This window comes from Babylonia areolata, chromosome 22, assembly GCF_041734735.1.
Source record: "Babylonia areolata isolate BAREFJ2019XMU chromosome 22, ASM4173473v1, whole genome shotgun sequence".
In the NCBI taxonomy this organism is placed as follows: domain Eukaryota; kingdom Metazoa; phylum Mollusca; class Gastropoda; order Neogastropoda; family Buccinidae; genus Babylonia; species Babylonia areolata.
Genome location: NC_134897.1, coordinates 27,124,122 through 27,137,174, shown reverse-complemented (window position 1 = coordinate 27,137,174; position 13,053 = coordinate 27,124,122). Strand labels below are relative to the sequence as shown.

Here is a 13,053-nt window from a genome sequence, read left to right as displayed (position 1 = left end):
TGTTGCAGTGTATGATGTGTGATGTATGATGTGTGTATGTTGAACAGGACCTAGGACACCTGTGTTGCAGTGTATGATGTGTGATGTATGATGTGTGTATGTTGAACAGGACCTAGGACACCTGTGTTGCAGTGTATGATGTGTGATGTATGATGTGTGTGTGTTGAACAGGACCTAGGACACCTGTGTTGCAGTGTATGATGTGTGATGTATGATGTGTGTGTGTTGAACAGGACCTAGGACACCTACAGGTGGAGCTGCTGTTGGAGCCACGTGACGACCGACTGACCGTGGGTGTGGTCCAAGCTAAAGGCCTGCCCTCACACCACCTGGCTGGCGCTCCAGGTAAGTCCCCCCCTGTCCTTACTTAGGCCTCTCTCACACAGGGCGTCTCTGCCCGTAGCTCACATTCATTTTGTGTTATCATCACCGTCTTTCGAAAGCAGTTCGGGCGTGGTGCATGATAAAGGACTCACCCCCCACCCCCCACCCCCCACCCCCACCCCGACGCCCCACACCCCTTGTCCGACATTATTTGGCTTTTGTTTGGTTTCTTTGTGTGTTTTGTTTTGTTGTTGTCGTTGTTGTTGTTGTTGTTTTACTATTAAACAACAACACGCAGTGTCATTCGAGTGAGACAAGCTTTTACTGCGTGCGTGGCGCTTCCAGCTCTGTCTGTCTGTTTTACTCTCCCCTCTCTCTGTCCCTCTCTTTCCATCTCTCTCTCTTTATTTCTTTCTCTCTCTCTCTCTCTCTCAATCATACACACAAATACTTCTTCTTTTGCTTCTTCTTTCTTTTTTTTCTATTATTGCCTTGATTTAATTGTTTTGTTGTTGTTGTTTTTTGTGAGGACACTTTATTTATTTCTCTCTCTCAATCATACACACAAATACTTCTTCTTTTGCTTCCTCTTTCTTATTTCTATTATTGCCTTGATTTCATTGTTTTGTTGTTGTTTTTGTTTTTTGTGAGGGCACACACACGCACACGCACTCGTACCCATACAAGCAGGAACACACTCTCGCGCCCCCCGCTCCCCCACCCCCTCCACACACACAGATATATATATATATAGAGAGAGAGAGAGAGATACAACAACACAAACAACAACAACAACAATCAAAACACACACACACACACACACACACACACACACACACACACACACACACACACACACACACACACACACACACACATCCACGTATGTACAGAAGCACGCGCGCTCGCAAGCACGCGCGCGCGCACAAACGCATACACGTCACGCACGCACACACACAGACACACACACACACACACACACACACACACACACACACACACACACACACACACACACACACACACACACACACACACACACAAAAGACGGGAGAGGTCAACAAGGGATCACGACAGCTACATCAGACACTTGACGACACAACGCCACCCTTCACACAGTCTGTGTGCCCCCTCCACTTCCGCTTCCTCCTCCTCTCTCCTCTCCTCCTCATCCTGCCCCTCACGCTCCTCTCCCTCCTCCTGCTCCTCCCTTCCTCCTCCTCCTCTCTGGCCATCCTTGACGTTGTCTGTCTCCTCACTCTTCCTCTCTTTCTTCCTCTTCTCCTCCTCCTTGTCCTGTCCGTTCTGAGTGCAGAGAGAGTTCGCCATCTGCCGTCCTGTGAACGATTTTCCCTTCTGCTGGCTTCTCACGAGTGGATCATCTCCGCAAACGTAGTTTTCGCAAGATACCCCCGCGCGTGCACACACGCACGCATGCACGCACGCACGCGCGCGCGCACACACACACACACACACACACACACACACACACACACACACACAAACTCACACACTCACACACACACAACAAAAACAAACAACACACACACACACACACACACACACACACACACACACACACACACACACACACACACAACAAACAAGCACACAACTACATCCGTGCATTAAGGAGCATCAATGGTACGATTCTATGCATGAGGTCGCAATATAGTACTAGTTGTAGTAGTGGTCGTGGTGGTCGTGGCAGTATTGATACATACACAATACCTAACTTCCGTCAGAGACCAAGCACTAAGCGCCTTTGAAATACGGAATGGTATTTTTTGCACAGCAGTCTGCCAAACTAGGGTAGAGCCGACTGACTGCTAGCTACCTTCAAGTGCTCATCATTCGTTTCCTGCATCACTCAGTCAGGTTTCAGTTCTGTGCACGAACACACACACACACATTAACTTGACATTAACGAAAGTGTGGTGTAGATTTGAAGTGCGGGAATTCCACCCTGCGCGCTTTAACTCACTCAGTACGGCCAGTCCTCTCTTCTCCTCTACACAGACCCCTCGGATGTCCAGTGGGTGTCTGAATGACCCAATCTTTAGCTTCCGTCGTCAGAATTGTGGTATTCTTTGTCAACATTCACCTCTTCAGTATAAGAGCCTTCCGCTTGCAATAGTTTGATGATGGTAATTGGGGTGAAACGCTGTTAACGTCGTCTCTTTCGCCGTTCGTATGGAGAGAGTTAAAGGGACGTAATTGATTATGCTGGACAAAAAGAGTGCAGTCCGAAAAGGAAGGGGTACAAAGAAAGAACGGGGACTGGCATCCTGGCCTGTCACTTCGGGTTTATCTCAGTGAGGCGACAGTCCTTCGTTGACGTATGGGTCAGCTACAGTGAACGGGTTAACTCTCTCCATACGAATGGCGAAAGAGACGACGTTAACAGCGTTTCACCCCAATTACCATCATCAAAATATTGCAAGCGGAAGGCTCTTATACTGAGGAGGTGAATGTTGACAAAGAATACTACAATTCTGACGACGGAAGTTAAAGGTTGGGTCATTCAGACACCCACTGGACATCCGAGGGGTCTGTGTAGAGGAGAAGAGAGGACTGGCCGTACTGAGTGAGTTAAGCAACACGTTGTGTTCTGCAAAAAAAGAAACAGCCAAAAACAAACAAAAAACAGCCGTTCCTGATATTCAGCAAAACAAAACTCTAGTGCGACACAGCTGGACAAACGGCCCGATCCATCATCTGTTATCACCGTTCAGTATTTGTTGAAGCAATTTGTTGAAGAAAGTTTTTCCTCTTGGTGATTATGGATATACATCGCTTTTCAAGCCTCCCGAAGCGCTTTACGATAACACGTCAATCAGACAAAGCACAAGCGCGTGCACGTGCGAGCACACGTTGTTCGTGATGAGGGATATCAGTCATGCACATGGACACTCCAGCATTCAGAAGTGTGACGGTCTCATCGCCTTGTAATAAAATTATGATTTAACACAAAGGGGGGAAAGGAAGCTTCCAACTAAATATGAACTTTTATTTGTTTATATGAGACATGCACATTCTTTGCTGGATCTTCTGTGTGTGTGTGTCTCTCTCTCTCTTTGTCTGTCTGTCTGTCTCTCTCTCTCTCTCTCTCTCTCTCTCTCTCTTTGTCTCTCACTCTCTCTCTCTCTCTCTCTCTCTCTCTCTCTCACACACACACACACACACACACTCTCTCTCTCTCTCTCTCTCTCTCCCTCTCTTCCTTATCCCCCAGGACCACCATCCACCCACCCCCTACCCTTCCTTCCTCATCCCCACCCTAAAGGATGGATGGTATGCCCAGATCAAGATCAGCCATCACAGGGCACGTGCTAATGGCTTCCTGCCACGTGATTCCACCGCCATAAAAACCGCCGCTAATCTGTCCTTTTCTTCTTCGTTCGTGGACTCCGACTCCCACTTTCAATTGTTTGCATGAGTGGACTTCTACGTGTAAGACCGGGTTCCCCCCCCCCTTCCCCACTCCCCCACCCCCTCCCCATTTCTGGGGGGTGCGTGCCATGATGGGTATGTTCTTGTTTCCATAACCCACCGAACTCTGCCAAGAATAACGGGGTATTTAACGTGCGTATTTCATCTGCAATCGTATACACAGGAAGGGGGTTCAGGCACTAGCAGGTCTGCACATCTGTTGACCTGGGACATCAGGAAAAAAAAAACCTCCACCCTTTACCTCACCAGGTACCGTAATTGGAATTCGAACCCGGGATCCTCAGATTGAAAACGCAATGCTTTAACCACTCAGTGGTTGCGACCGTTTATCTGCCAGGTTATTTTGTACCGTACTTTCCCGTTTAAACCAGCAAGCGAAAACTACATTCCATGTTGTGGCCAGTGGGAGAGCAGAATGCTGAGCCAGAAAGAAGAAGAAAGGAGAGGTGTTGAGCGCTGAATTGTCACCTCCGCCGAATTGTCGCCGGCGACAAATCAGCGGTTCACTGAGCTCCACCATATTCTCACCGGCGACAAATCAGCGGTAAACTGAGCACCGCCAGATTCTCACCCGCGACAAATCAGCGGTTCACTGAGCTCCGCCAGATTGTCGCTGGCGACAATTCAGCGTTGGCACAGTTCAGTGGTCAACAGAGGTGGCGGTGTTTTGGAAGGCGGAATGGGGTGAAAAGGAGAGTTAGGGAGTTGTCATTAACCACAATTTGTCTGGCCTCTTTCAGAATCAGAACCAGAATAACTTTGCCATAACCTCAGCAAGAGAAATTAAGTGTGGTGAATGAAGTCTGTGATACATACAGATTACAGGCAAAAACTGTACAAATTTTGAATACAGCACAACCAATAAAATCACACTCAACAGATTACAAACAAAAACAGTAAAACTTGGCACCAAAAATCACACTCATATGACTGCATACAAAACCAGTAAACTTTGACACACAACATATATAACGAAATCGCACTCAACAGAGTCACAGCAAAGGGGGTTGGGTGTGTTCATTCACCGCGTATTCGCATGGCTGGTCCAGTGCGAAGTGAATTGTTCTACTTTCTTGATGCCCGGTTCACCAGCCAACCGAGCAACCAGCCCTACTTCCTTCGCGTTGTTTCTCTCACTGCCCGTGTTGGAATCAGCTGTGGCGAAACCTGGTGGCTGATCACAGTGTTTCTTGGCAGCGCCGTCACTGCTTCGTTTATCAGGAATGTTTCTCTTGTCTGACTGACCGTTTCACCTCTGTGTGGGTCAGGAGTGCTGTTTCAAATCGTGTTTTAGATATAAACTTAAGAAACACAGTACTTTCTCTGTCTCTCTATTTTTAAAAAAATAATTTTTGGTCTATGTGCATATGTACATTCATAAATAGGTGAGACCGTGCTTGATGTGTGAGCATCACTACAGGTGCCTCTGTGTGTGTGTGTGTGTGTGTGTGTGTGTGTGTGTGTGTGTGTGTGTTCGTTCTTTAGTTTAGCGTCTTTTCACTATCAGTGATATTAGCCGATACGATTTTTTTTAGATATTAATAATAATAAACTTTTTTCAAGGCGGGAGGCTTGGTCGGGGGACGGGGGGGGGGGGCAGAAAAGGTAGAAAACTACCAAAAAAAATGCATAACTAACATGCAATTAAATTTAACAGTAACAATTCAATAATGATGATAATAATCAGAAACCATTAACACAATTTAGAAGTAGGGCTATGAACTAATGCCTGTGAAAGTTCGACCCTAAGAACCTCGTCATAAATAACTTTCCAAAAATTATCTGCAGACTAGTTATTCTCTTTGAAATACTTGGGCAAGAAGGTACGTAACTGCTGACAGTGACACAAACAATGATGCAAGCTGAACCGCTTACCACAGATGCATGTAACATTTTACTATACTTTGTCTTCAGCGCATGAAGTTTTATACGGAAGAAAGTAGAGGTTATTAATCTTGTACAACAAGCTGATGGATTCGGTATCTTTTCTTCAATAATATTCTCGGGGAATAATGTTTCTTTATGTTTTGAAAGCTTTTCCTTCCATCGATTATGAAATCGACCCCATGCTGATTTTTCTAACAAAGTGTATGCCTCTTTTACGGAAAGACGGACATGTATTTTTGTTGATTTTTCTGAATCTTGTTCTCCTCTTTTAGCTGCTTTATCAGCAGTTTCATTGCCATGAATGCCCACATGAGAAGACACCAACAAAAACTTATCTCAGTCCCTTTAATCCTCAAACAATGTACCAAATGATTTGTCTCAATAATTAAGTCAGGTCTTGATTCAAGGCTAATTAATTCTAGAGCATAAAGTACTGATTTGGAATCAATAAAGAAAACAATTTGATGGCTCACTAAGTAGTTCAGAGCTTGTATAATAGCAGTTAGCTCAGTCGTAAATATGGAAAGATATTTTCCAATACAGTAAGATTTTTCAACTTTAAATGCAGGAATACAGAAAGACGCACCAGCATTTTTGTCATCAAGAACAGATCCATCTGTTATGTGAAGATGATTCTGATACTTTTTTTTTCATAGAAGGTTATATTTTCTTTTCAACATTGTTTCCATTACAATTTCACATGAAATTCCACACCAATAAAGCAAAATTGCAATTCACACCACCTTTAGCAATAGAGGTAGTACATATATACATACATACATATATATATATATATATATATATATATATATATACGCATATATATATATATATATATATATATATATATATATATATATATATATGATATACACATACATGTATAATATGGTGACCGTTTGCAAGGGTGTTTTTTAGTTAACAAATAACTGAGGAACGAGCAAGAAAGAATGGATGAAGAACAGAGAAAACAAACAAACAAACACATACACAAACAACAACAATAACCACACCAAAAATAAAAAAAACAGACATAGATCCCAGAACATGACATTTCTAATCTCAGCTCACAGTACACATTAACAGCCAAATCTCATGGATCACAGGGAACATATGAGTCACAACAAACCAGTCAATAATTCTGATACTTTTCTGCTGTATGAATTCTGGCAGTACTTGTCCTGATATTGTTGTTTTCTTCCTTTTTTTTGTTTCAGAATAACTGATATCAAAATCTTCTTTCAACATTTCCCAAAAAGGAACAGGAGTCTGATGTGGTTTAGCAGCTAACTCTCATGTTAACATCAGATTCTTTTAACAAATTTGAAACGTAATTTGCAATTGTTTCTTGTGATGAAATGGCTTTCGCTCCTTTAGGAAAATCAGTGTCAGATCTTACTGTCAGTTCATCAGCAATGATTTTTTTTTTGTCATTGAAGTGTATCTCACAGCGAATTTTGCTGTTGCTAACTCACGATGTTCATTTAAGGGAAGAATTCCGGCTGTTTTGTATGTTTCCTGGTTGGATCCATGAGAGGGCACTCCGAGGGCAATTTTGATAGCATTACAGTCTAAACTTTGAATCTTTTGTAATAGATATGTAGGTCACTGAACAATATTTTTTGTGCATAGGCTATCTTGGATCTTACAAGGGCCATGGAAAGATGAATCAATGTTTTTGCATCCATTCCCCAGGGTAAGGGGCTTATAATTTTCATAAAATTGATACTTTTCCTTGCTTTTGTTAAGATGTAATCAAAGTGAATGTTCCTTTTCAGCTTTGAAGTAAGATAAACACCTAAAAACTTCACCATCTGTTTATAAGCAATGACGTCACCACGTAATTTAACAATGGGTATGCCAGATGGGTTACCACCTGAATTAAACAACATCATACATGTTTTTTTCAGTCGACAAAGCTAGACCATTTTCAAACATATAGTTACCAAGGTTATCAAGATCAGATCGATACAAACGACGTATGTAATTCTGTGCTCTTTGTGGGGTTGACTTTTTTAGATTGACGCCCATCCACATACATGTATCATCAGCATAGTGTACTAAAACCACACGATTTGACAATGCCTTTAGGAAATCCTGAATAAGAATATTAAAGAGAATAGGGGCTGTAACTGAGCCCTGTGGAATTCCCATGTCAAGCTTATGTGGCAAAGAATAATGTGTTCCCACCCTTGCTTGAATAATTCTATTAGATAAAAGCTTTGTATATACCCATAGAGATTACCAGATATGCCAACTGATTTCAGTTTGTGTGTTTGTGCCAAACCTGATCGTAGCCTTTTTTTTACGTCAAAAGACGTTGCTAATACACTTTTTCTGCAGGCAAACTGACGTTTTATTTGAGTTATAATCTTTACTAGGTGTTCGACCGTTGATATTCCTTTTCTAAAGCCAGCCTGGTTCACTGGAATGATATGGTATTTTTCACAGTAAATTATTATTCTCAACAGGACTATTTTTTTCCATTGATTTACTGACATGCGAGGTCAAAGCAATAGGCCTATAGCTATTTTTATTAAGTTTAGGTTTTCCTGTTTTTAAAACCGGTACAACTATTGATTGTTTTCCGTATCTGTGGTACAGTTCCAGATATCCAATATTTCTGACATACTTTGTGTAGGAAAACGATACTTTTTTTTGGAATGTGTTTTAGCATCTCATTAGATAGTGCATCGATGCCATCTGAACTTTTTTTTTATTGCTGAGGGAAGCCATAGCGGTTTGTAACTCATGTAATCGGAGAATTAAACCACAAGTCATTTTGCGGAATGGGATCACCGTATAAAGCACTATTTTCTTCCCTGTCTCTGTGTGTTTTACACGCAGGTGATAAGCCTTCGTATTTGCTATTTTTCGCAAGCATTTTAACAAAGATTTCTGCCTTTTCCTGGTTTGATAGAAACTTGTTTTGTGAGTCATTTGATATTGGGCAGCTTGGTAACTTTATTCCATTTTTCATTTCTTTCATTTTTGTCCAAACTTTATTAAAGTCTTTATGATCTGAAATTTCTTGTGAACAAATTGATGACCAATGATCTTTTTTTTAGCTTGGGCTACTGTCATATTACTCTGAGTGTTTGCTTTCTTCATTTCTTTTTGGTTTTGGGGCTCACTGTCCGCGAGGTAGTTTTTAAATGTTTCTTTCTTGTAATTAACTGCCTTTTCACATGCATCATTCCAGTGTGTGTGTGTGTGTGTGTGTGTGTGTGTGTGTGTGTGTGTGTGTGTGTGTGTGTATGTATGTGTGTGTGTGTGTGACCGTCTCTGCATTCGGCTATTTTAAGCCCCTTTATCCTCTCTCTCTCTCTCTCTCTCTCTCTCTCTCTCTCTCTCTCTCTGTCCTGTTAATTCAATCTATCTTGCTGTCCACCACCTATCCCCCTGCTGACTGTGGAGAGGTGCAGCATGGCCAGTGAGAGGCCAGGGTCTGGCCACATGAGGGCCATGACGTCAGGCGGCAAGGGGCACAACACATGACACTTCCCCGCCAAGTGCAATTAGGTCCAGTCGGAAAGCAAGTGTTGGCCCCGACATGTTCCTCCGTACATTTTTCAGCGCTAAGGGAGATTAGTGTGCAACACCTCTCAACATGTTGGGAGAGTTATTGTCCCCTGAAGTTAGAACAGCGAAATGTTACTGTTCTGTCTGTCTGGTTGACTGTCTGAGAGTCAGGGCATCTGTCGTTGACTGACAGTGAAGGGATCTGTCGTTGACTGACTGAGAGTGAAGGGATCTGTCATTGGCTGACTGATAGTGAAGGGATCTGTCGTTGACTGACTGAGAGTGAAGGGATCTGTCGTTGACTGACTGAGAGTGAAGGGATCTGTCGTTGACTGACTGAGAGTGAAGGGATCTGTCATTGACTGCCAAAGAGTGAAGGGATCTGAGAGTGAAGGGATCTGACGTTGACTGGCTGAGAGTGAAGGGATCTGTCATTGACTGACTGAGAGTGAAGGGATCTCTCGTTGACTGTCTGACAGTGAAGGGATCTGTCGTTGACTGTCTGACAGTGAAGGGATCTGTCGTTGACTGACTGAGAGTGAAGGGATCTGTCGTTGACTGACTGAGAGTGAAGGGATCTGTTGTTGACTGACTGAGAGTGAAGGTATCTCTCGTTGACTGACTGAGAGTGAAGGGATCTCTCGTTGACTGTCTGACAGTGAAGGGATCTGTCGTTGACTGTCTGACAGTGAAGGGATCTGTCGTTGACTGACTGAGAGTGAAGGGATCTGTCGTTGACTGACTGAGAGTGAAGGGATCTGTTGTTGACTGACTGAGAGTGAAGGCATCTGTCCTTGGCTGACTGACAGTGAAGGCATCTGTCGTTGACTGTCTGAGAGTGAAGGGATCTGTCGTTGACTGACTGAGAGTGAAGGCATCTCTCGTTGACTGACTGAGAGTGAAGGGATCTGTCTTTGGCTGACTGAGAGTGAAGGGATCTGTCGTTGACTGACTGAGAGTGAAGGGATCTGTCGTTGACTGACTGAGAGTGAAGGCATCTCTCGTTGACTGACTGAGAGTGAAGGCATCTCTCGTTGACTGACTGAGAGTGAAGGGATCTGTCTTTGGCTGACTGAGAGTGAAGGGATCTGTCTTTGGCTGACTGAGAGTGAAGGGATCTGTCGTTGACTGTCTGAGAGTGAAGGGATCTGTCCTTGGCTGACTGATAGTGAAGGGATCTGTCGTTGACTGAGAGTGAAGGGATCTGTCGTTGACTGTCTGAGAGTGAAGGCATCTGTCGTTGACTGTCGAAGAGTGAAGGGATCCATCGTTGACTGACTAAGAGTGAAGGTATCTTTCGTTGACTGACTGAGAGTGAAGGCATCTGTCGTTGACCGACTGAGAGTGAAGGGATCTGTCGTTGACTGTCTGAGAGTGAAGGGATCTGTCGTTGACTGTCTGAGAGTGAAGGGATCTGTCGTTGACTGTCTGAGAGTGAAGGGATCTGTCGTTGACTGTCTGAGAGTGAAGGGATCTGTCGTTGACTGACTGACAGTGAAGGGATCTGTCGTTGACTGTCTGAGAGTGAAGGGATCTGTCGTTGACTGACTGAGAGTGAAGGGATCTGTCGTTGACTGACTGAGAGTGAAGGGATCTGTCGTTGACTGTCTGAGAGTGAAGGCATCTGTCGTTGACTGACTGAGAGTGAAGGCATCTGTCGTTGACTGTCTGAGAGTGAAGGGATCTGTCGTTGACTGACTGAGAGTGAAGGGATCTGTCATTGGCTGACTGATAGTGAAAGGATCTGTCGTTGACTGCCTGAGAGTGAAGGGATCTGTCGTTGACTGACTGAGAGTGAAGGGATCTGTCATTGGCTGACTGACAGTGAAGGGATCTGTCGTTGACTGAGAGTGAAGGGATCTGTCGTTGACTGACTGAGAGTGAAGGGATCTGTCGTTGACTGACTGAGAGTGAAGGGATCTGTCGTTGACTGACTGAGAGTGAAGGGATCTGTCGTTGACTGACTGAGAGTGAAGGGATCTGTCGTTGACTGTCTGAGAGTGAAGGGATCTGTCGTTGACTGACTGACAGTGAAGGGATTTGTCGTTGATTTCTGACAGTGAAGGGATCTGTCGTTGACTGACTGACAGTGAAGGCATCTGTCGTTGGCTGACTGAGAGTGAAGGGATCTGTCCTTGGCTGACTGACAGTGAAGGGATCTGTCGTTGACTGACTGAGAGTGAAGGCATCTGTCGTTGACTGACTGAGAGTGAAGGGATCTGTCGTTGACTGTCTGAGAGTGAAGGGATCTGTCGTTGACTGACTGACAGTGAAGGCATCTGTCGTTGACTGTCTGAGAGTGAAGGCATCTGTCGTTGACTGTCTGAGAGTGAAGGGATCTGTCGTTGAATGACTGAGAGTGAAGGCATCTGTCGTTGACTGTCTGAGAGTGAAGGCATCTGTCATCAACTGAGTCAGTCTTATTTTTGTTAACACGTTTTCGTTTTTACGCCAACACGTAAAAGATGTCAATTTCTCCTGCAAATGTTTACTTATTCTCTTTTTTAGGCCAACACATATAAAATGTGTGTGTGTGTGTGTGTGGCTGGGTGCGCGCGCGCGTGCGCATTTGCACGCTTATGTGAGTATGCACGTGTGTTTAGGTGCGCACAAGTTCGCTGGACATGGCCGATTTGTATGCTTATCTTACTTCAGTCGTTTGCCCTCTTCGTGTATTACAGTCTGCTGTATTTGCTTCTTCTTTCTTGGTTTTTTTCGTGTTTTTTCCTTTTTTTTTTTTTTGTATTGTTGTTTTTTGTTTGGGGTTGTTGTTTTTTTTTGGCTTATATCATTTTTATTTCCTTTTGTGATAATTCTTTACACAAATCTAAGATAGGCTCTCAAAGCCTTATCAGCGCGTTGGATATATGCGAAGTAAGGGATCTGCTGGATTTTTTTCTTCTTCTTCTTCTTTTATCACATCAGATTTGGTGTAGCGTATATGAATCTGGGCGCATGCTTTGACACCTTGAAACTGAACCTTGAATGATGTGTGATGTATGGGTGTGTGTGCTTGTGTGTGTGTGTGTGTGTGTCTGTGTCTGTGTCTGTGTGTTTCTCACTAAAACCTGTCCACGTCTCTTCCAGACCCCTACGTGTGCGCCAGGATCGAGCAGCACGGGCGGGTCATCGCGGAGCGCCAGACGCGCATGCGCAAGAAGACCTGCGACCCCGTCTTCCGGGAGTGGTTCGAGGTCCGCCTGCCCTGCTGCCCCGAAGACCTCCGCGACACCAAGGTTCGATTCCGCGTCTTCGACCACGAGCGTCTCCGCTCGGACCCCATCCTGGGCGAGCTGTGGCTGGGCCGGGGAGCACGCGAGGAGAGCGTGCTGACGCACTGGCAGGAGATGATGCACGCGCCGGGCCGGAAGCTGCGTCGCTGGCACTACATCCTGGGCTCGGAGGAGACGACGGTGTCTTCTTAGTGGTGCTGGAGTAGGAGTGGTTGTTGGGGAGGGGAGGGAGAGGGAGGTTAGGAGAGAAGGGGACAGGAAAGGAGGGGAAGAGATAACATGAGGTTGTGCTGAACTGGACTCATGACAATGTATCTTGTTCGTTTCGGGTTTGAGGGCTTTGTTGTTGTGAATGATAATCCGTGTGTTGTGATATTTCTGCTTCTTTGGTTTGGTTTTGGGTTTTACACTACGTTTCGTTGTTAAAAGAAATCCACGGAAAAAAAAAATGTCGAAACCTATTCTTCTACTCTTCCCTTTTTTTTCGATGCCACGATTTTTCTTCACCTTGGTTTAGAGACATGCTCACCAACCTGGATAAACCACGCTGAGAGTTATTAATAGCTAGGGTAGGTTCAGGGCTCAGAGGGACGGTGGAAAGGGTTATTGATGAAGCTGCATCTTCCGTCCACGG

At 44.4% G+C, this 13,053-nt stretch overlaps 1 protein-coding gene across 1 annotated transcript in view; it reads left to right on the top strand.

Moving 5' to 3' along the window:
* The window catches only part of LOC143297085 (uncharacterized), a 145,937-nt gene extending 133,326 nt beyond the window's left edge, over positions 1-12,611 (top strand). Inside the window, exons 4-5 of the mRNA XM_076609257.1 lie at positions 234-345; positions 12,274-12,611. Of these exons, the coding sequence (XP_076465372.1) occupies positions 234-345; positions 12,274-12,611 (450 nt within the window). The remainder of the gene's footprint in view (positions 1-233; positions 346-12,273) is intronic.
* Positions 12,612-13,053: the final 442 nt, after the last annotated feature.